The 24,018-nt window shown below is 36.9% G+C and overlaps 1 protein-coding gene across 2 annotated transcripts in view; it reads left to right on the plus strand.

Moving 5' to 3' along the window:
• LOC134751972 (AT-rich interactive domain-containing protein 5B-like) overlaps nt 1–24,018 on the plus strand; it is a 120,810-nt gene that overhangs the window by 27,105 nt on the left and 69,687 nt on the right. For both annotated transcript variants that reach the window (XM_063687494.1, XM_063687496.1), the window contains one exon: nt 1,871–1,980. In XM_063687494.1, the coding sequence (XP_063543564.1) occupies nt 1,871–1,980 (110 nt within the window). The remainder of the gene's footprint in view (nt 1–1,870; nt 1,981–24,018) is intronic.

Consider the following 24,018-nt stretch of genomic DNA (forward strand, 5'->3'; position numbering starts at 1 on the left):
TACAAAATATATCGGAGCATCGTTAATAATGGCGTAAGTTCATCGACAATAAGTTCCCTTTTTATAGAAAATACCATAAATTTCCATTGACTATAAATTTCATGCGTTTTGTGCCCAAATTATGACGTTTTCAACCAAAAGGTACCACATTGTCGCTTGTCGATAAGGTTAAATTGAAGCTATATGGAAATAGCGCCTTATTGAGACAACCGACAATGTACCCTTTTGGTTGAGAATATCACAATTATTTACGCGTGAATTGCGATGACAGACGTTTCGACTTTATTATCATATACTAGCTTTTGCCTGCAACTTCGTCTGCGTGGAGTAATTTGCGTAGCTTATTTTTTACCCAATCAGCTTTTTATCGATTCCCCATACAAACTTCCACCCCCCTTTTCACCCCCTTTAAGGATGATTTCTGGGATAAAAACTACAATATGTCACGGGGCGGACACGCTATACATCAAAAATCACTTGCGTTTCTATGTATAACCGGCACGTCTGTACACGCGGCATGCGTCATTGTGTGAGTAAGTTGCTTAAAAACAGTACTGAGCGGCCGGCAAACGGCCGTCAATCTGCTGTCGCGGGGCGAGGTAATTCGAGTCGGGGCGGGGCGGTGCGTGGCCGTTCTGTATGATAATACTATTACTAAAGGATGACTCACGTTAGACCGGGCCGTGACCGGGCCGGAGCTTCCGGCGCTTCGTTTTCTATGGAAAGCATCACGTGATCACCTGTCATGTCATAGAAAAGTAAGCGCCGGAAGCTCCGGCCCGGACACGGCCCGGTCTAACGTGAGCATCCTTTATTCTGTGACTATGTCCTTCCCCGGGACTCAAACTTCTACACCAATTTCATTTATAATATTAGTATGGTTTAAATTGCTTAAAGTGAAGACGAGATTAGAATTTTGTACATTGACCCACCCGTCATCTCTATCGCACGCGCGTAATTAATTATATTGCTGTCTCGCCTATGATGCACGCATTTGCACTTAAAACAAAAACGTCACTTTTGACAAGGACATATCCGATCCATGTCGTATCTATCCCTAATATTTGACGTATATTAAAATTCGAATCAGGCCGTAAGTTTCTACCTGAGATGTCAGGATATTCCTAGTTCAAGTAATACTTAGTCATAAATGTGGCTTTCCATCAGAGAAACCCTTATGCTTCATCTGCAATGGGACCTTTTTATTGGAATTTCAGATGGAAACGGCCTTATTACACTTGAAGCATAAGAACCCTTCTGTGATGGAAAGCCACAAATAAACACTTTTAAGATATTATAAGCCTGTTGTAAATGTATACTAGTATTCCTAAATATATATAAAATCCATACTAATCCGTCTGTCTGTCTGTCTGTCTGTCTCTCTCTCTGTCTGTCTGTTACCTCTTCACGCTTAAACCGCTGAAACGATTAAATTGAAATTTGGTATACAGATAGTTTGAGTCCCGGGGAATTACATGGCCGACATAGGATACTTTTTATCCCAGAACTCACCCCTCAAGGGGGTGGAAATTTGTATTGGGAATCAATAACCGCTGAACCGATTTAGATGAAACTTGGTATGGGGATAGTTTGAGCTGTGGGAAAGGATATAGAATAACTTTTATCCCCGTAATCGTCCCTTAAGGGTGTAAAAAATGGGGTGGAAATGTATAGTGTGGACCAATTTGGGGGTGAAAAAAGGATGGATTAAAAAGCAGATTCTTTAGAATTAAGGTACCCAAATTACTAATTCCACGCAGACGAAGTCGCGGGCAAAAGCTAGTGTATATATAAAAAGAACAGTTCTGTCATCGCATCTCACATTACCCCACCGCCCCTTTGTCACCGTCAGGATGTGTTTCGTCCGCAGGCGAGCTGCAGCTGCTGTGGACTGACCGCGTCGCAGACCAGACCCTGGTCAGCCTGAGGCTGTACTTCCTCCCGGAGAACACTCCTGACGGGCGCCATCAGCAAGGACAGGTCAGTCACATTATTATTCTTTATTTGTGTCGTTTTAAGCAAAGGGTACCACATTGTCGCTTGCCATAAGGACGCTCTGACAGGTCCCATCTAGGGCTTTAAGTACCGTTAAAAAATTGTTATCGTTACCACTGGGAGACAGATTTAACGTTAAATTGTAATTAACGTTAAACCATGTAACGTTACTTATACTTTAAATACCGTTAAAAAGTTGGTATCGTTACCACTGGGAGACAGATTTAACGTTAAATTGTAATTAACGTTAAACCATGTAACGTTACTTATACTTTAATTACCGTTAAAAAGTTGGTATCGTTACCACTGGGAGACAGATTTAACGTTAAATTGTAATTAACGTTAAACCATGTAACGTTACTTATACTTTAAATACCGTTAAAAAGTTGGTATCGTTACAGATTTAACGTTAAATTGTAATTAACGTTAAACCATGTACCGTTACTCATACTACTCTTTATCAGTAAAAAATCGCCAAATACAGACAGTGTACGAAATAGCTAGCTGGCAACAACGCCATTTCACCAGCGCCTCGCCACACGGCGCGCGCGCGTCTATCGGTAGCGCAGTGTGGCAACTTAGCATTACCGATTAAAATAGTGTTACTTTGGTAACGTTATTATAATGTGAATTGGCCTGAATTGGGAAACGTTAACAAGCCATGCAATAAAAAGTAAAATTACCGATAAAAGTAACGTTAACTAGGTAAAGTAATGTTATCAATTAACGTTAACATTTACTACCGGTATGTAGGTATTTTTATGATATTACCGTTACCTAACGTTACTTATAATTTGAATTTGGTAACGTTAAACCATGTAACGTTACTTATACTTTAAATACCGTTAAAAAGTTGGTATCGTTACCACTGGGAGACTGATTTAACGTTAAATTGTAATTAACGTTAAACCATGTAACGTTACTTATACTTTAATTACCGTTAAAAAGTTGGTATCGTTACCACTGGGAGACAGATTTAACGTTAAATTGTAATTAACGTTAAACCATGTAACGTTACTTATACTTTAAATACCGTTAAAAAGTTGGTATCGTTACAGATTTAACGTTAAATTGTAATTAACGTTAAACCATGTACCGTTACTCATACTACTCTTTATCAGTAAAAAATCGCCAAATACAGACAGTGTACGAAATAGCTAGCTGGCAACAACGCCATTTCACCAGCGCCTCGCCACACGGCGCGCGCGCGTCTATCGGTAGCGCAGTGTGGCAACTTAGCATTACCGATTAAAATAGTGTTACTTTGGTAACGTTATTATAATGTGAATTGGCCTGAATTGGGAAACGTTAACAAGCCATGCAATAAAAAGTAAAATTACCGATAAAAGTAACGTTAACTAGGTAAAGTAATGTTATCAATTAACGTTAACATTTACTACCGGTATGTAGGTATTTTTATGATATTACCGTTACCTAACGTTACTTATAATTTGAATTTGGTAACGTTAACTAGTTCTGGTCCCATCCCATAAATGCGCTACATTTTCATCATACACTTTGCGGCTAAATGTATGTAGCGGTGTCAGCATGGTTGCATTTTTATCACCTGTCACTATGACTGTCACTCTCGCACTTATATTTCGGAACGGCTTGACTCCTTGGCGCTGCGTAGAGATGTGGCCTCGCTCTGCATTTTCTATCGCGTGTATAACGGGGAGTGCTCCGAGGAATTGTTCGGAATAATCCCTGCAGCTTCTTTTCGCCATCGCCCTACGCGACAACATTACCATCCTCACCACTTAGATGGTTGGCAGTCCTCAACTGTGCGTTTCTCTAGAAACTTCCTGCCTCGCACAGCTAAACTGTGGAATGAACTGTCGCCTGCGGTATTTCCGGACCGATATGACCTTCAAACCTTTAAGAAAAGAGCGTATTCCCATCTTAAAGGCCGGCAACGCACTTACAACCCCTCTGGTGTTGCGGGTGTCCATGGGCGGCGGTAATCGCTTACCATCAGGTGATCCGTCTGCTCGTTTGCCTCCTATTTCATAAAAAAAAACATGTTAGAACGTCACAGGCATGGTGACAGGCGATAAAAATGCTACCGTGCTCAGCCCGCTGGTGATTTGGTCGCGTGACAAGTTTCCCAGGTAGCAAAGTGACGTCGGCGACGTCATAATGACGTAATAATGACGGCATTATTACATCACAATGACGTCGCTGACGTCATAATGACGTATAAATGCTACCTGGGTTGACAAATATAATGTGTAACCGTGGCGATTGGTAAGTCATTTTTCATTTCTCATGCTTTGAAAGTGGGTCGTTGTTGGTCTAAAAAGTGTGTAGAAAATGATACGTTTATGCTCTAGTCTAGAGCACTGTACTATCTAAGTACGTTTTTTTTTCTCTTTTTACGATAAGTAATTAAAATTTTGTTTTTTAATGGATTTGTTGTACAATTTCCATTGTGATAATTAACTCCCCATTCCATAAATAACGATATTTTTACCAAAATTGTTAATTGAAAGTACCCTCAAGAAATACTGAAGTTTATACTTCGCCGTATTTTTTTTAACTGCACATGTATTTTACTTTCGTCATATTCGAAATGAAAAGTAGTGTTTAACTCGGGTGAATGGCACCATTTCAGTCTCGGACTATTGGCGCACTCACTGCGTTCGAGCGCCAAACTACCTCGACAGAAATAGGTGCCTTTCATCCCTTGGTTAACAATCTACTAATGTAATATACATCCATACTAATATTATGAATGCGAAAGTGCGTCTGTCTGTCTGTTACCTCTTCACGCTTAAACCGCTGAACCGATTTAGTTAAAATTTGGTATACAGATAGTTTGAGTCCCGGGGAAGGACATAGGATACTTTTTATCCCAGAACTCACCCCTCAAGGGTGTGAAAAGGGGATGGAAATTTGTATGGGGAATCAATAACCGCTGAACCGATTTAGATGAAACTTGGTATGGAGATAGTTTGAGCTGTGGGGAAGGATATAGAATAATTTTTATCCCCGAAATCATCTCTTAAGGGTGTAAAAAAGGGGCTGGAAATTTATAGTGGACCAATTTGGGGGTGAAAAAAGGATGGATTTTTAAAGCAGATTCGTTCAACAATTAAGGTACCCAAATTACTAATTCCACGCAGACGTAGTCGCGGGCAAAAGCTAGTATTATATATCGTCATCACAACAAACCAATCATTACCGCCCTTGACTTTGTATGTATTAATAGTTAATGGTTATCTAACACGAATCATTTTACCGACTTCGGATATAATGTGTTTTAACCATTATACTGAATATGTGCCATTCTCAATCAAAAGGGTACCTTCAAGGGTTCAGAAAACCGCAGCCAAATAACACTAGACCATACTAATAGTGTTGTGTTCCTGCCGGTGAGTAGGTAAGGTTGCCAGAGCTCGAGGGAGAGGAGTGTTTGTTAGGGTCGGCAACGCGCATGTAACTCCTCTGGAGTTGCAGGCGTACATAGGCTACGGAGACTACTTAACATCAGGCGGGCCGTATGCTTGTTTGCCACCGACGTAGTATAAAAAAAAGGGTACTTATTGTCGGTTGTCAATAAGGCGCTATGTCCATATATCTTCAATTTGAAATCAACCTTATTGACAAGCGACAATGTGGTACCTTTTGGTTGAAAATGACACATATATTCTACTGTGGTAACGTGCATTAGGGTATTAACAAAGTACATATCTGTTTTTTTTTTCAGTAAAAAAAGACTACACATTTTTTTAAAATACTATACCCAGCTCTCGCTCGCGTCGAATAATGGTACCTTGGTACCTGACAACCAAAACTCACTAATTACTAAAAAAAAAAATTTAAAAAAATCAACCTTATTCAGATAATAATACGGTTTACTATGACTATGAACTTGTGGTGGTAATTAGTGACTTTTGATTGTCACCTAACGATTTCTTCATTGGTCAATGAATGTCATCAAAATTCTCAAAACTATGCGCTTCCAGCGGTGTCAATGTCAGGTATGCCTGTCAATTTCGCACTTACATACTTGTTAGAAGTTAGAACGTGACAGGTATGGTGACAGATGATAAAAATGCGACCGTGCTACGGCCGCTGAACATTCATTAAAACATTTTGAGAATCAGCGTACAAAATGGCCGAATTTCCGTCAAGTAAAATCAGACAATACGATAAAGAACCTTCCTTAAAAAAAAAACTACAAATTAGTTTAAAAAGTGTAATTCCATGTTTCGCATTTAAACCAAACGCTATTTAAACCTCGCTATCTAAACGTCAAATTAAAAAAAAAGCACTCAATGCACGGAAACCTCAAAAATCGAGTGGCGCAGTCTGTCTCGCTCGCACGCGTACGGAGGATGCCCCGTCTCACTCTAATCCCTATTTGGTAACGCCAACTATTTCATGGATGAAATTACGGTGGGGTCGCGGCGCGAGTGCGGGCGGTAGCGGGGGCGGTTTTGAATAACAAACGAGTTATTAACTAAATGGTATTATTTTGTAATTTTATTACGTTTACATTTATTACGTAAGACGATTTTTGCCAGTTTTTGACCCCCTCCCCCTTTTATTGGCTATATTACGTACCTGTCTCTAGTTTTGTTTTCTATTATAAAATTTAAAAAAAAAGAACTTGACACTTTTCGTAGGGTTGACAGGTAAAACCTATGCTGGCGCCATCTGAAAACTTCGACTGCCACTGCCTTTAAGATGAAATTAGAAATACCCGTTAATGATAAAATCGATATTTCGCAAACTTAAAAATTACAAAGGTAAAAGAAAAAAAATGGCATTTCTAAGAACACAATTTAAAAAAAGTTATTTTTTCTCAACCTAGAATAGTTGAACAATGACGGCAACAAGTATTCAATTTGATTTGCAAAATCGAATTTAATAAGTTATTCCAATTCATAAATTTAATCATAATTCACATCACATAAATTCTTTGCAACAAAAATTTAAACCAAATTTAAAATGCACATAATTTCCCTAATCACTTGTACCACACTCCAATACCTAGGCGCGCATACTTAGCGGTACCGTCGTACCGTACCTTATTGTAAGGAAATAACCGTGAGTTTCCAATGGCACAGCGGTAAATGTATCTTTGTAGTACTTTATGCCTCTTTACGCTGACTGAGAAGATTTGATAGTTGTTGTTTTTTTTTTAATTTTTAATTGAATCAGTTTTTGTTTTAATGACGTGATGTGATGTTTCATTTTAGTACATTATGTTGGATAGATATTTCAAATAGATGTAACGGCGATTCTTAGCCCTTTATAAGGCGCACTTAGGTATTATACAGCAAAAAATATTACCTTATGACAGGTTTTTTAGGGTTCCGTACCCAAAGGGTAAAAACGGGTCCCCTATTACTAAGACTCCGCTGTCCGTCCGTCTGTCTGTCTCTGTCCGTCTGCCTGTCACCAGGCTGTATCTCATGAACCGTGATAGCTAGGCAGTTAAAATTTTCACAGATGGTGTATTTCTGTTGCCGCTATAACAACAAATACTAGAAACAGAATAAAATAAATATTTAAGTGGGGCTCACATACAACAAACGTGATTTCTTTTTGCCGACTCGCACTTGGCCGGTTTTTAATGCAGTTTTTAAGAGCCGACGTGGATTTTATTTTATTTTATTTATTTATTTGGAAAGCAAACAGAAATAAGTGAGCAGGAGATGAGTTTACAAATACACATTAAGGACATTCACTTATTCCCTTAACAGCTCTCATTAAAACATGTAATGGAAATATACTACACTTAAACTACTCTTAGGGTACTAAATACAGTTACCAATTTACTAACACTAGGTGCAAGTTCATCAAACAAAATTCTATTAAGGGAGAAAGAGCCAAAGTAAAGAAAAAAAAACAAAAACAAAAACAAAAATAAACAAAGCAGTAACGACTAACAATACTATTTCACAATAATAGCTACTATGTAGGTATTATGCCTATGATCTCTTATTAACTATCCATTGCCAATTTCAGTCGTGTCAGTGTTCAGTTAAAGTCGTGTGTTGTTATTAATCTTAACCGTGAAATGTTTAACCTACTTATTTACCAAGACCCTTAGGCTTAACTGCTGTTGTACAAAACAGACAGTCAGACAGTACGAATCGTGACCTTTGTCGCTACGATAGTATACTGCGCTGTCCGTCTGTCTGTCCGTCTGTCACCAGGCTGTATCTCATGAACCATGATAGCTAGATAGTTGAAATTTTCACAGATGATGTATTTAGAAGTTGCCGCTATAATATCAAATACAAAAAAGTACGGAAGCCTTTGGGCGAGTCCGACTCGCACTTGGCCGGTTTTTTTATATTGTACTTTTATATTCACATTGTAAAACCCTAACCCAAGTTAAATAAAGGAATAATAATAATAACGCAAGTATCAAGCAGTGCCGACGCTATACACAATACATTCGCTGCGACGTGCCATGTGACGACTTGAGCACATCGAGCTCCGTGGAGTCGCTGGATTATTATCTTTTGGATTTCTTTGTTCTTTTCTTTATTTTTCGTTTAGCGAAATTTGACTTGATATTTCAATTTTAGAATATAAATGCTTGTAGACCGCGAGCCAGGAACAGATTTCCATGACCAATCGCCTCCCGGGCGATAACTTGTATAGTGGTTAACGGCTATGTATGATGAACCCTCGTAGACGTTAGCTGCCGCTCCGTTGGTGAGTTGAGGAATGGCAGCTACCGAAACAGATAAAAAAAAATTGTCATCGCCTCCCGTTTGATACTTTGTCAGATAAATTTAAAAAAATCCTCAGCCGGTTGTATCGCGGTGGAAAGAACGTCAGCTGGTGGCCTGAACATAAACGGATCCCCACTACGTTTTAAGCCCCATGTTCGGTATCGTGTTCTGATTAGAAAAAAAAAATAGATAATATGTAAAGAAAGAATATCTCAGTGTCAAACTCGTGGTAAGGATACGGGTTCGATATTTAAATTAAGGATGTTTTTTGTCGGTTCAGTTTTTTTTTATTTTATGATTTAGCCATCGAGAACGCTAGTAAGTTAGTAGTAAAAACGCGTAATGTATTAGTAATAATAATATCGACTGAGCTATTCGTCCGGTATCTTATCCGCACTCATTCTGTGTAAATAGCCGATAAGCGGCTATCGCCTACATGCGCGCGCGCAAGTGCACAACAACACTATTCCATTTCGTCATTTTCGAAATTGAGCCAGGCCAGGGTGCAATTAATTTATTACGAAAGTCGATTTAGAATAGAAAGCCCCCCCCCCCTGTTTAAAAATGTATGTAATATACATTTGATTATTTGTTTTTTATTTTTATTTTGCGAAGAAACTTTTTTTGGCGACGTTTATTTGTTTGTACCTACATTTAATTTTTTGCCTTTTTTGGTAATAATTTTATTAGGTTACTGTTGTTGTTGTTGTTACTAACAAGGTATAAGCTATAACTAACAAATTTATGGACCATATGTTGTCTCTCCAATAAAAAATAATAATTTAATAATTAACATAAGATTTTGATCAGTCAGCGCTTTTTCAAATAATCCTTTCGGATGCCGCGGATAAAAAAAGTAAAATTTAGAATTAAATAATACAACTAATTTTGATTTTTGCACTGAAACCATTATTTAAAAGACATTTAAAAAGGCTAATGAAATTTCAAGTAAATATAAAAAAAACCCTGCCAAGTGCGAGTCGGACTGGCGCACGAAGGGTTCTGTACCATTACCCACTTAAATATTTATTTTATTCTGTTTTTAGTATTTGTTGTTATAGCGGCAATAGAAATACATCATCTGTGAAAATTTCGACTATCTAGCTATCACGGTCCATGAGATACAGCATGGTGACAGACAGACGGACAGCGGAGTCTTAGTACGAGTAATAGGGTCCCGTTTTTACCCTTTGGGTACGGTATCACTTTTCGTCGCAAGTGTACGAAGAAGTAATAATAACGCTATTTCGTATGTCGCTCGCTGTACGTTTTTAATGTTTTACCGATAAGCCGGCCGGGCTGCGTCGCTCAAACTTCAAACTTCTTGTTTGTCAAACTTTGATAACTTACGCAGCGTACTATGTAGACGAACAACACGCGAACGCGAAGCGAAGCGATGTGGCGCGGGGTGAATCAATCCTTTGATACCTATAGAAGTGTCCTACGTGAGCGATCTCGTTGCGAACGCGAACGCCGTGGACCCGCCGTGCCGCGCCGCGCCGCTTCGCGTTCGCGAGTTGTTCGCTTACGTAAGATGCTGCGTTATTGTGTTGAATTTTTTACTAATATTATAACATTTTACTTAAACACAGTTTATAGTTTTTGCGAATAGGTATATCTTTTTAATGTTCTTAATAGGAAAGTTGTATTTTGCAAGTTAAATTTGACCCACTTCCCGACTTCCAATGAAGCTGAAAATTTGCATGTAGGCATGTACATGTACAGCATACGGGTGACAATCTGACAATGCAATATTATAGTACCATCGAGATGATCTGATGATGGAGACAGGAGGTTGCCATAGGAACTGTGATAAAACAACGAAACCTGTGTTTGGGGTTTTTAGAATTGTCTTGATGAGTATTAGCTGCCTGTGGAAAGAAAAGTACAGTCAGCGATAAGAGCTTGTACCAAAAAATGAAATGTTTGCCGAAAACTTATTGAAGTAAAACTTCTTTAGCCGCGACTAGAGGGTAACTCAGACTTTTTTCTGACGGAAGTAACGCTCAGTAGTGATACACGCACAATAGGACACACGTCAAAATGCCAACATAGCGAATGAACACATATTAAATCACATTTACAACACACACACACACACATTTTATTTTTGCTGGGACATCAGTTGGCCGCGACCATGACCCGTGAAACCTGTGTCGAAACGTCGGTAAATAAAGGTAACAAAATGAATTCGCGATAGACCCGATAGTAAATGTGATTTGATAAATGAAATCTTGTAATAAATAATCCCGGCCGTCTCCACGGCTTTCCATTTTAGCAATTATTTACCAGCGCAGGGTTGCCAGCGCTTATATTTTAATGGCTCTGAATATCGACAACTAGAGAATGGCTCTGAATATCGACAACTAGAGAGCTCTACGTTTCTTTCACTTTTTGTGGCTAACCCGATAGTGAGCGGATATCATATCACCATCATATCATATCATATCATATCATATCATATCATATCGTTTATTTTCATAATAGGATTTTACAATCGCTTTATGACGTCAAACATTTGTATTTACTTGTCGTAGTCTACGGATGCTTTGTTCACATATTACAAACTTTAGACGGATGTGACGTTTTCAACCAAAAGGTACCAGGTACCACATTATCGCTTGTCGATAAGGTTGATTTCGAATTGAAGCTATATGGAAATAGCGTCCTATTGACAACCGACAATAAGTACCCTTTTGGTTGAAAATGGCACAGATTAAGGCGGTTCCCTGAGCCAGAAGGCGAAAAATCTCCTTATATGATCATGTTCTTCTAAGAGGCGTTGATATTCGTAGACGTGAAAAAAATATATGTAGTTCTTGACTATATTATCTTTAATATCATAGCTTCCGATACACGAATTATGACACACACAGTACTTATTAACGACCTATAATTTTCCTATGAAAAAGTAAAAAAAAAAACTAAATTTTGTGTGATGTAATTAATGGACGACCCCTAACCAACCATTAAGGGGGCAGAAAAGGGGGTGGATTTTATTATGGAAGTGGCATATGGAGATCGCTGTGATAATGACGCAGTCAGAAACGAAGTAAATATTATATATTTTTAAAATTATCGCTATGTCTACAGCTCAGAAAGCCACTAGTTAACATTCATTACCATGTGTAAAGATAGCATGAGTATAATAAAGGCGCATACACACTATTATTCACAACGACGGGACTTAAACGCGTAAAATAAGTTTTAAATTTAACTTCCACGTTCGAACGTTCGTTCGTCGTTCGTTGGTCAGTCTCGAGACGAAGGTTTTAAGGCCGTTCCATCGGTTTGCCGCTGTCACTGTCACATTTCGCAAGAAAGAACGGGAAAGATCATGCGCGCCAAGTGTCAATTTTGATCGAATTTTGTAGATTTTTATTTATTTTAATAACGTTACCTTACAATATCGAAATTCGATAGCTATGAAATTACTATTTAAGTTAAGATTGTTTTTTCTTCTTTTTTTTTGTTTATAGTATCACATAATAAATAACAGAGTAAAGTTGGATTAAAAGTCCGAGTTAGAGGTTACTTTGGGAGTTAATTGTATCGAGCGAAGTGTCATAATTCGTGTATCGGAAGCTATGTTGTTAAAGATAATATAGTCAAGAACTACATATATTTTTTCCATGTCTACGAATATCAACGCCTCTTAGAAAAACATGATCATAATTATAAGGAGATTTTTCGCCTTCAGGCTCAGGGAACCGCCTTAAGATCTCATCCACATGGAACCCAGCGAACTCAGTCATTAGTAAGTGTAAACGAAAACAAATATCGAAAGTTGAAAAATCGATTATCGTGAGTGGTGTGTCGACCCAGTGACATCCCTAGTGCGCAAAACGTTCAAGTTAATAAACAAGACAAAGTGCGGGTAGTTCGAAAAACTCGCGCGCCTAGAAGATGTTGATGTCAACTTGAGCCCGTCTTCTCCGAGACCATGGGGAAAACGCCGTCCTCGAAACGTCGGAGGTATATTTGAAACTTATTTTACACGATTAAGTCCCGTCGTTGTTAATAACAACGATAGATATAACTCCGTAATAGATGGATACAGTCTAAGGAAAAAACGTGCCTCGAAAATAATGAAAATTTGATTCTCGATCAGATAGCGCCAGTACCTTTGGCCTACTCTCGTATAGAGGGCGTTGACGGTATCATTTGTTATTTAACAATTTTAACGCATATCAGTGAAAGAACATGGGTCAAAATCATAAAAATAATTAATGCAAATGAAAAAAAAAACATTTATCCATATTTAAAAACATTTTATCGTGTTTTTATAAATTTTCATTTTTAGTTTTAAAATGCGTCGATAGATGGCAGTGAATTTACTGTGGTTACAAAATTTACTATGACAGTACCGCTCTATAATATATCCTCTTTGTTAATAATAATGAGTAAAAATCGTGAAAGTTTAAATCAGTGTTTTAAGGGGCCCACTGACTAACAGTCCGCCGGACGATATCGGCCTGTCAGTTGTTCGGAACTGTCAAATTTTTGTTCTAACTGACAGGCCGATATCGTCCGGCGGACTGTTAGTCAGTGGGCCCCTTTACATACACACTACGGCCACTACGCGCATAACCCGCCGTGTCCATTGTGAGCGGCGCCTAAGAAAAACAACGGATGTACTTACTTAACTTCTCGCGATCGATTGTTATGTACGGTCTGCAAAACAAGACGGTTTATTGAGGTCGTACTGCAAGTTTTATTTCCGTGTGTATACATCATTATCATCATCATAACCATAGAGTAACTTATACTAGAGCGGTACTGTCACAGTAAATTTTGTAACCCCAGTAAATTTTAATAACAAAACTTCCGTGAGACATAGACATATTAAATATATTAATGACGGGTCACTCACATGTTTTAAGTCGAAAACTTCTGCGTTTTCGACTTAAAACATGTGAGTGACCCGTCATTAATATATTTAATACCCCAGTAAATTCACTGCCATCTGTCGACACACTTTAAAACTAAAAATAAATATTTATAAAAATACGATATAATGTATATTTAAATAAGGATAAATGATTTTTTTTTATTTGCATTAATTATTTTTATGATTTCGACCCATGTTCTTTCACTGAGCGTTAAAATTGTTAAATAACAAACGAAACCGTCAACGCCATCTATACGACAGTAGGCCAAAGCTATAGTAGCGCCCTCTGAACGAGAATTAAATTTTCTTGATTTTCGAGGCACGTTTTTTCCTTAGACTGTATCCATCTATTACGGAGTTATATCTATCTTTGTCATAACTTAAGAGCTTTGCTCTTGTCGGTGGAGTAATTGCCAATCCTTTCTTTCCTGAGCCAGTTTTTTGATTTCTTGCCTCTCCTATTCCTTATGCAATTTAATAAGCTTCGCCTTTCTACCATATTCAAAACCTCTATTCGTCTTTCTTCCGTGTGTACAGTGGGTCAAAATTATTTTCCTTGTTTCTGACATACAAAATATGAGATAAGGCCGTTCCAACGGTTTGCCGCTATCACTGTCACATTTCGCAAGAAAGAACGGGAAAGAGTATGCGCGCCAATTGTGTCAATTGTGATCGAATTTTGTCGATTTTTATTTATTTTAAAAACGTTGCCTTACAATATCGAAATTCGAAAGCGGTAAAATTACTATTTAAGATTGTTTTTTCTTCTTTTTTTGTTTATAGTGTCACATAATAAATAACCGAGTAAAGTTGGATTAAAATTCCAAGTTAGAGGTTACTTTGGGAATTAATTGTATCGAGCGAAGTGTCATACTCGTAAATCGTGTATCGGAAGCTTATAAATTTAAGATAATATAATCAAAAACTACATATATTTTTCCGGGGTCCCTTTGTTTGACATAATGATTGAAAGTCATAATGTAATGATTGTCATATTATCATTAGTTATAATTCTGAAACCGTTAACTTTTCAGGATTTTCCTCGGGTTATCCTATAGATAGGTTAGGTTAGGTAAGGTTTGTTTTATGGCAATCCTGAAAAGTTACGCGTTTCTGAGAAAACCAAATTATGACTAATGATAATATGACAATCATTACATTATGACTTTCAATAATTATTTAGTATAGTACGAATTATCTCAAATTATTGTTTCGCCCAAACCCTAAGCTGTTAAGCAAAAGGCATTGTTTCTTTTGTGCGCCGCGGTGGCTACCTCATTTCTCATCAGTGAAAAAGGATCACGCCCACAAAAGGCAATTTTAGGTTAGGGTTTGAGCGAAAAAATCATTTGAGATAATTCATAGTATAATTAAGCCTTTTTTGCTGTCCGTGAGTATTCAAAATGGCGGCCAAAGGACGCCACGCATTGAAGGATTTCTTGCTTCGTTTACAACAAGCTGAACTGTAAAACTGTAATCAGGTAGAATTTAGAATGTTTATATGCTTGTTTTCAATCGTTTTTAGGGTTCCGTACCCAAAGGGTAAAAACGGGACCCTATTACTAAGACTCCGCTGTCCGTCTGTCTGTCTGTCAGGCTGTATCTCATGAACCGTGATAGCTAGACAGTTGAAATTTTGACAGATGATGTATTTCTGTTGCCGCTATAACAACAAATACAAAAAACAGTATAATATAAATATTTAAATGGGGCTCCCATACAACAAACGTGATATTTTTGCTGTTTTTTTCCGTAATGGTACGGAACCCTTCGTGCGCGAGTCCGACTCGCACTTGGCCGGTTTTTTATTATTGTTGGGCTTTTATGATGAATTAAATATACAATTATAAAATAATTAATAATGCAATATGAATGATATTTAATTTTAATTAAAATTTTGTTTATTATCATAATTTTATTTAGCAATTTTCTAGTTTAATAATGTATTATCTGTTAATAGTTACAATTAAGTACCTAGTATTAAGATTGTTGCAGTGCCCTAACGGGGTATCATGTACCATGTACCAAAGATAGATATAACTCTGTAATAGATGGATACAGTCTAAGGAAAAAACGTGCCTCGAAAATCAAGAAAATTTGATTCTCGTTCAGAGGGCGCTACTAGTTTTGGCCTACAGTCGTATAGATGGCGTTGACGGTTTCGTTTGTTATTTAACAATTTTAACGCATATCAGTGAAAAAACATGGGTCAAAATCATAAAAATAATTAATGCAAATAAAAAAAAATCATTTATCTATATTTAAATACATTCTATCGTATTTTTATAAATCTTCATTTTTAGTTTTAAAGTGTGTCGACAGATGGCAGTGAATTTACTGGGGTTACAAAATTTACTATGACAGTAACGCTCTAGTATCAGTTACTCTATGCATGTACTTACCTCTACTTCATAATGTTTTATACCATCCTCTGTAATGAACATGATCGCAATAAAATATATGAATATGAATAACTAGGAACATGTTTTTTTGTTCCAAATTGGGATTTCGTTATTATTCCGCCCAGTAGCTTTTTTTTATGAAATAGGAGGCAAACGAGCAGACGGATCACCTGATGGTAAGCGATTACCGCCGCCCATGAACACCCGCAACACCAGAGGGGTTGTAAGTGCGTTGCCGGCATTTAAGATGGGAGTACGCTGTTTTCTTGAAGGTTTGAAGGTCATATCGGTCCGGAAATACCGCAGGCGACAGTTCATTCCACAGTTTAGCTGTGCGAGGCAGGAAGTTTCTAGAGAAACGCACAGTTGAGGACTGCCAACCATCTAAGTGGTGAGGATGGTATTGTTGTCGCGTAGGGCGATGGCGAAAAGAAGCGGCAGGGAATAATCCGAACAATCCGAGCTCGTCAAACTTACTAAATTTTAACAAAAATATTTAGTTGTTTTGCGTACAAAACTTCTAGGTACTCGGTCTATATAATATCATAGAGTAACGTATACTAGAGCGGTACTGTCATAGTAAATTTTGTAACCACAGTAAATTCACTGCCATCTGTCGACACACTTTAAAACTAAAAATGAATATTTATAAAAATACGATAGAATGTATTTAAATATAGATAAATGATTTTTTTTATTTGCATTAATTATTTTTATGATTTTGACCCATGTTCTTTCACTGAGATGCGTTAAAATTGTTAAATAACAAACGAAACTGTCAACGCCATCTATACGACTGTAGGCCAAAACTAGTAACGCCCTCTGAACGAGAATCAAATTTTCTTGATTTTCGAGGCACGTTTTTTCCTTAGACTGTATCCATCTATTACGGAGTTATATCTATTTTTGATAATATTATTAAGAAAGTAGGGGTGAAGTAGGGTCATTGCGCTAGTTTTCGTCCACTTGACGAAATTTGAATATAAAGTATATAAACTTACATTGCTGCACAAATTTGGACTTATTGCAAACCTTAATGTCTTAATAATATATATATCTACATTAAAATGATTTTTCGCAAGTAGCAAATTGACATTTCCACACTTTGTGATTGAAAAGCCATGCAGAGATCGCTCGGTCCGACTACGCATTTCTCGCCCGTTGTCACCCGCGCGTTGCCACCGCTCGAGAAAGTACCCGCCGACCCGTGACGGGTTTCACTTCGTTATCTCGATCTGTGTTGACGCTCGTAATAAAAATAAATAAATAAACTAAACTGGATGTAAAAGTGTTCTCACGGTAACTCGATAGCTACCGGTTTGCCTAATTTTGTATACTTAAAAAATAAAGGCGAATTCCTGGGTCGTTCTCGTTCCTATTTCTTAGGGTCAAAAAGAAAAAAACGGAACCCTTATAGGATCACTCGTACATCAGTCTGTCTGTTTGTCCGTTCGTCTGTCAGCCTATATATTTTCTCCGAAACTACTGGACCAAATAAGTTGAGATTTGGTACACTTATGTAAATTTTGTAACCCAAAGACGGACATGTAACGTAAACGAATGAATTTTAAACATCGGGGCCACTTTTGGGGGGTATTCTTTCACGGGTTTGTAAAAAAATTAAGAAAACATGCAAGTTTCTAAAACCAATACTAAATTAAATGTAAGTACATGGTCAGGGTGGCCCTAAAATAGGTAAAAAAAAAAAATTACTGCCGCGTATTCTTTATAATTTTAACAAAACATTTGCGTTTTTGTACAGTTGTGTAAAAATGTGGGTGCACAAATTATACTCAAAAATATGTCCCAGCTCTTATGATGGGACATATTTTTGAGTAAGTTGTCTACACCCATATTTTTACACTTTTTTTATATACCACGTCGGTGGCAATCAAGCATACGGCCCGCCTGATGGTTAGCAGTTACCGTAGCCTATGGACGCCTGCAACACCAGAGATATTACGCGCGTTGCCGACCCTTTAAAAACCTGTACACTACCTTTTTTGATGAACCCCACACTTTGACTGTACTTTAATGCTGAAGGAGAACGTATTGAAGATTTTTGTAGATTTTTTGCCTTTTTATTAGTAAAATGATACGAGTGTTGATTTTTAATAACATTTGCAACAGTGTAAATTAAGGGGATCCCATGCCCCAATGACCTTCGATTTGAATCCCTTAGTTTTCTAATGTTTTTTGTAGCTTATCATATTAACAGCAACGGATTTTAGCAATATAGTATCCCATATTTACTTCAAAGTTCGTTGTTTTCGAAATATTTGGCATCAAAGTTGAACAATTTTAGGCCAAAAAACTGGTTTTCTGGCCATAACTTTTGTGTTAATTAGTTTAAAATTAAAACCTTAGACAAATTTTTAGAGACGTCTAAGACGAACCCAAATATGTAGATTTTGTATAAGTAAGATCTTTCACAGCAATCGAGATACGAAAAAAGTGTTTTTTTAGACAGTGTTTAAAACAATCATAAATAAATAAGTATTCATTTTTTTCACAATCCGGTAGACAAAAATGGAGATAAAAGATTGAAGAACCGATAGCCGCTTGTCTTATAATTCTATATGTAGTGCAAAAGTAGGAGATACGATTCAAAACTTGTCAAAAATCGATGAAAACCTCAGGTAGCCCCTTAACGCAGTCTCCAGGGCTCCAACTTCATATGTACCATGTATGTTTTGATCAATAAAGATTTATTTATTATTGTTATTTATGATTATTTGGTAAAATTATGTAAGAAAACATTCCTAAAATTGTTTTGCCAACCTGCATTATTAATATATATATTTTTTTACATATATATATGCTATTAATATGCGCACGTATATGATTAAGTAGGTACAATTAATAATTTTAATAAACATAAAAAATATCCATTTAAGTATTTTTCGTAGTGTTTGAAGACACTCGGCCGTGCGAGACGGCCTTGGCCCACATAATATAATGCAGAAAACGAGTTTAAACGCCAGTATTCGTTTGTCATACATACATAATTAGTAATTATAAATACTTAAGAGGTTGCTAATAGGGTTCCGTACCCAGTGTAAAAAAACCGGCCAAGTGCGAGTCGGACTCGCGCACGAAGGTTTCCGTACAGTTACGCAAAAAACGGCAGAAAATATCACGATTGTTGTATGGGAGCCCAACTTAAATATTTATTTTATTCTGTTTTTAGTATTTGTTGTTATAGCGGCAACGGAAATACATTATCTGTGAAAATTTCAACTGTCTAGCTATCACGGTTCATGAGATACAGCCTGGTGACAGACGGACAGACAGACTAACAGACAGACAGACAGACAGCGAAGTCTTAGAAATAGGGTCCCGTTTTTACCCTTTGGGTACGGAACCTTAATATGAATGACCCATTTTCAGTTCATACTGTTTAAAAATTTATTTAACCGTTTTTATGATTCCGTACCCAAAGGGTAAAAACGGGACCCTATTACTAAGACTCCTCTGTCCGTCTGTCTGTCCGTCTGTCCGTCTGTCACCAGGCTAAAGAGTACGGAACCCTCGGTGCGCGAGTCCGACTCGCACTTGGCCAGTTTTTTTAAATATTCTCAAATATTGTGCTTAAAGAGACATTTTAAATAAAAAATCTTTGTTCACTTCACTGTCCACGTCACCTTAGTGACAATATATCATACTTTAACGAAACCCATTCGATTTTCAACCTAATGCTCTTTAAAATAAAGTTCAAAACCGTATGGCAGTAACAGTATCACACTGGATGCGATTTGTACGTCGCTCCGATGTTTGAGCGAGACAACGCTATGCGCGTATTATAGCGACATTCCGCTCGCAAATCGGAGCGACTTACAAATCGCATCCAGTGTAATAACCGCCTATACAAATAACAAGTACAAAATTTACCAATTTCGACTTAAACATTAACATAATAAGGTTCATATTCGAAGCAATTTACTTTAACGAATTCGTTCCACACTTCTGTATAAATATCGTTTTGTTTTCCAATTTAAAACAGCTTAACCGCCTTTTCTGTTATTGGATTTTAAACCTTGTTTTAAAGGCGTAAGGTTGGTTTTCAGTTGAGAGGGGAGATCTATCATGTGTGATCATAAAATTAGATGTGTATGTGTGCGTATATTAAAAGGTTGTGGGTTGAATGGGATGTTGGTGTAACTCGTAAAATGAGTTTTTTTCGTTTTTTAATATGTATACAGAAAAGTATTTTGGCATTAATTATTTTATTTTATTAAAACACGATATATGTAGTTCAAGTAATCTTTACTTATTAATTTATTAGTATAACGTAAAGGTACTATCCCTTTTTATACAAAATACCACAATTAAGTATTACAGGTCTAAGTATACGCCTTTAAATTTCTATACGAAAATACCTTTTTTAAGTTTGATAAATAGAACGTGACTTTGCTTTGCAGCCATGTTGGAATATAAATATTATAGACTGACTATATTATAGTCTAAAAATAAAATAAAGGGTTATCTTTTAAATTGGTAGGGGTATTATCTTTAAAATTTGACTACGTACGGATATTTAAGTTTGATATATCTAATAATTTTCTTCTGTGCTTTGCATAGTTTGCATCTATATTGGAATATGAATATTATATGTATAGTCGCCCGGGTTGCAACGCCAGGGGTCGCAACACAATATCTTCGTACAGTTTCTAGAATATACTAGTATATTTCCTGACTGTGCTTTTTTAGGGTTCCGTAATTCCGTACCCAAAGGGTAAAAACGGGACCCTATTACTAAGACTAGTAAGACTCCGCTGTCTGTCTGCCTGTCCGTCTGTCTGTCACCAGGCTATATCAGTCTCATGAACCGTGATAGCTAGACAGTTGAACTTTTCAGCTGAGATGATGTATGCAGTTTCGTGCGCGAGTCTGACTCGCGCTTGGCAATAGTTTATAATTAAAATCTTAAGACAAATTTTTAGAGACGTCAAAGACGAACCCAAATATATAGATTCCATATTAAGTATGTTAGATCTTTCAAAGCAATCGAGATGCGAAGAAAATGTTTTTTTTATACAATGTTTAAAAAAATCATAAATAAATAAGTTCATTTCTTTCAAAATCCCGTAGACCAAAATGGAGATAAAAGATTGAAGAACCAATATCCGGTTGTCTTTTACTTCTATATTTAGTGCAAAAATAGGAGATACGATTCAAAACTTGTCAAAAATCAATGAAAACCTCGGGTAGCCCCTTAAAATAACACTTGCATTGCGTGTGCTATCAAAATCTCTGTAGACTTTTCTTGGTCTAACTCTATTCTATATACATAATTTTAATTACTAATGGTACTTACTCGTTATGTATAAAAATAAAACCGGCCAAGTGAGAGTTTTTTTATTTTATTTATTTATATATTCTAATTTACAACTTAATTACTAAACATTTATATTCTCGCCAAACTGTTACGTTTGATGGCGAGATGCGCTCAGTTTTTATACACTTAACCTATTAAACTAGTTTTATAATTTAAACTATCAGTTTCATTAGCCATAATATACTTATACAAACTATTGTTCAAAAAAAAAAAGTCTTTTCCGTTCCGTACAATTACGCAAAAAAACGGCAAAAAAATCACGTTAGTTGTATGGGAGCCACCCTTAAATATTTATTTTATTCTGTTTTTAGTATTTGTTGTTATAGCGGCAACAGAAATACATCATCTGTGAAAATTTCAACTATCTTGCTATCACGGTTCATGTGATACAGCCCGGTGACAGACAGACAGACAGACAGCGAAGTCTTAGTAATAGGGTCCCGTTTTTACCTTTTGGGTACGGAACCCTAACAATTATCAAATAAGTACCTACTGTTTCTTCATTTTCAAAAAGCTGTTTTATCATAACTAGGTGCATGTAAATTGCACATTTGTTTACAAAAAATGAAAATGAAAGCGCTACATTATTGGTTTTGTCTTATCGCATCTGGCAGAGACAGGCATTTTATAAGGGCTGTCAATCGGTGTATAATATCAAAGAGGATATAGGATAGAGCGGTACTGTCATAGTAAATTTTGTAGCCACAGTAAATTCACTGCCATCTGTCGACACACGATTAAAACTAAAAATGAAGATGTATAAAAATACGATAAAATGTATTTATATATGGATAAATGATTTTTTTTATTTGCATCAATTATTTTTATATGATCTTGACCCATGTACTTTCACTGATATGCGTTAAAATTGTTAAATAACAAACGAAACCGTCAACGCCATCTATCCGAGAGTAGGCCAAAGGTAGTGGCGCCATCTGATCGAGAATCGAATCTTCTTGATTTTCGAGGCACATTTTTTCCTTAAGGGGTCCACTGACTATCAGTCCGCCGGACGATATCGGGCTGTCAGTTGTTCTGAACTGTCAAATTTTTGTTCTAGCTGACAGGCCGATATCGTCCGGCGGACTGATAGTCAGTGGGCCCCTTTAGACTGTATCCAATAGTATCCATCTATTACGGAGTTATATCTATCTTTGATAATATTCTCCTTACAGTAGAGGGCGACGACGTCCCAGCTAAATGTCAAAACAGAGATTTGTGTGACTACCCGACGAAAAGTGCATTTAAGTGCCTGTGTCGAAACGTCGGTAAATAAAGGTAACAAAATAAATTCGCGATAGACTAGATTTTTTTTCTGATATCCCAGCAAAATGTCAAAACAGGGATTTCAAGATTTGTGTGAATACCCGATGTAAAGTGATAGACCCGATTGTAAATGTGATATAATATGTGTTCAAAACGCGAAAGTTTTATGTGGTATTTTCTATAAAAAGGGACCTTATTTTTGATGGCGCTTACGCCATTATAAACGATGCTCCGATATAAATAGAATACAATGTCGCGCGACGCTGTGCGGCGTAAGCGCCATCGACAATAAGGTCCCTTTTTATAGAAAATACCGCAAATGTTATATCGTCTATCATCGCCGATAGTGTAGAGGAGCCATAAGATTAAGAATTTATGCAGTCTTTATTATCAACTGGTCGCTGTGTGTAGTTTCTCTGGCGAGTACATTCTGCTGATAACAGCTTATAGCTCTGATAAGGCTATCAATTGAAATTTACGCGCTCGGCATACTAACGCGCGAATACGAATATCCTTAGACCTACATTTGAGAATATACTCACTTTTAATTTTAACCTCAATAGGGTATTTGACTGTACCGTAAAATGGGGTGAGTAGGGTTCGCGGGGAGAGTTGGGTTATGAATGGGGAGAGAAGGTTTGAAAAGGGGGGTGAGATGGGTTTTTAGGGCTACTGCTACAAAAATAATGTATTCCAATTTAAAATGGAGCTATAGTAATACTCATAATAAAAAAAAACGATCGAACAATCTTCCAAAATCAACTACTCCAACTACTTCAACTTTGTATGAAAACCCATCTCACCCCAATTACAATCACTACGGAGTGAGGTGGTTTTTCCTGTTTATCGTCAAAGTTATGAAATGGAACTACCCAAAATAAAATAAAAACTAAAATACAAACGTTCGGAACACTTATTATATACACCATTCAGTTTGCATATGTAAAAATAAAATGTTATCGAGGTTTGAATTTTTGAATGTCAGTTTTGCTCCTACTCACCCCATTTTACGGTATTTAACATTATTTTACACCACGCATGAAATAAAGCACCGGAGGATTAATAGAGAAACGTAGACAGCAGTTATTTTTTGACACAATTTCTTTTTAAAAACCCGTATAAAACTATAAAGAGTAGGTAATTTGATTGTGACGTCATATGCTAGTGTTTCATATAAATTTCATAGTAGCAAAATCGTTTTGACAGTTCGAAAAAAATAAACTGATTTGACTAGTAGTCAAATACCCTATTCAATACTTATTGGGTAACTTTTCCCGCGTCTCCGCTTGTCCTTTATTTGGGGCATTTTCTATGAAAAGGGACCTTATTGTCGATGGCGCTTACGCCGCACAGCGTCGCCCGGCATTGTATTTATATCGGAGCATCGTTAATAATGGCGTAAGCGCCATCGACAATAAGGTCCCTTTT

The sequence above is a fragment of the Cydia strobilella genome, chromosome 24, assembly GCF_947568885.1.
Source record: "Cydia strobilella chromosome 24, ilCydStro3.1, whole genome shotgun sequence".
NCBI lineage: Eukaryota > Metazoa > Arthropoda > Insecta > Lepidoptera > Tortricidae > Cydia > Cydia strobilella.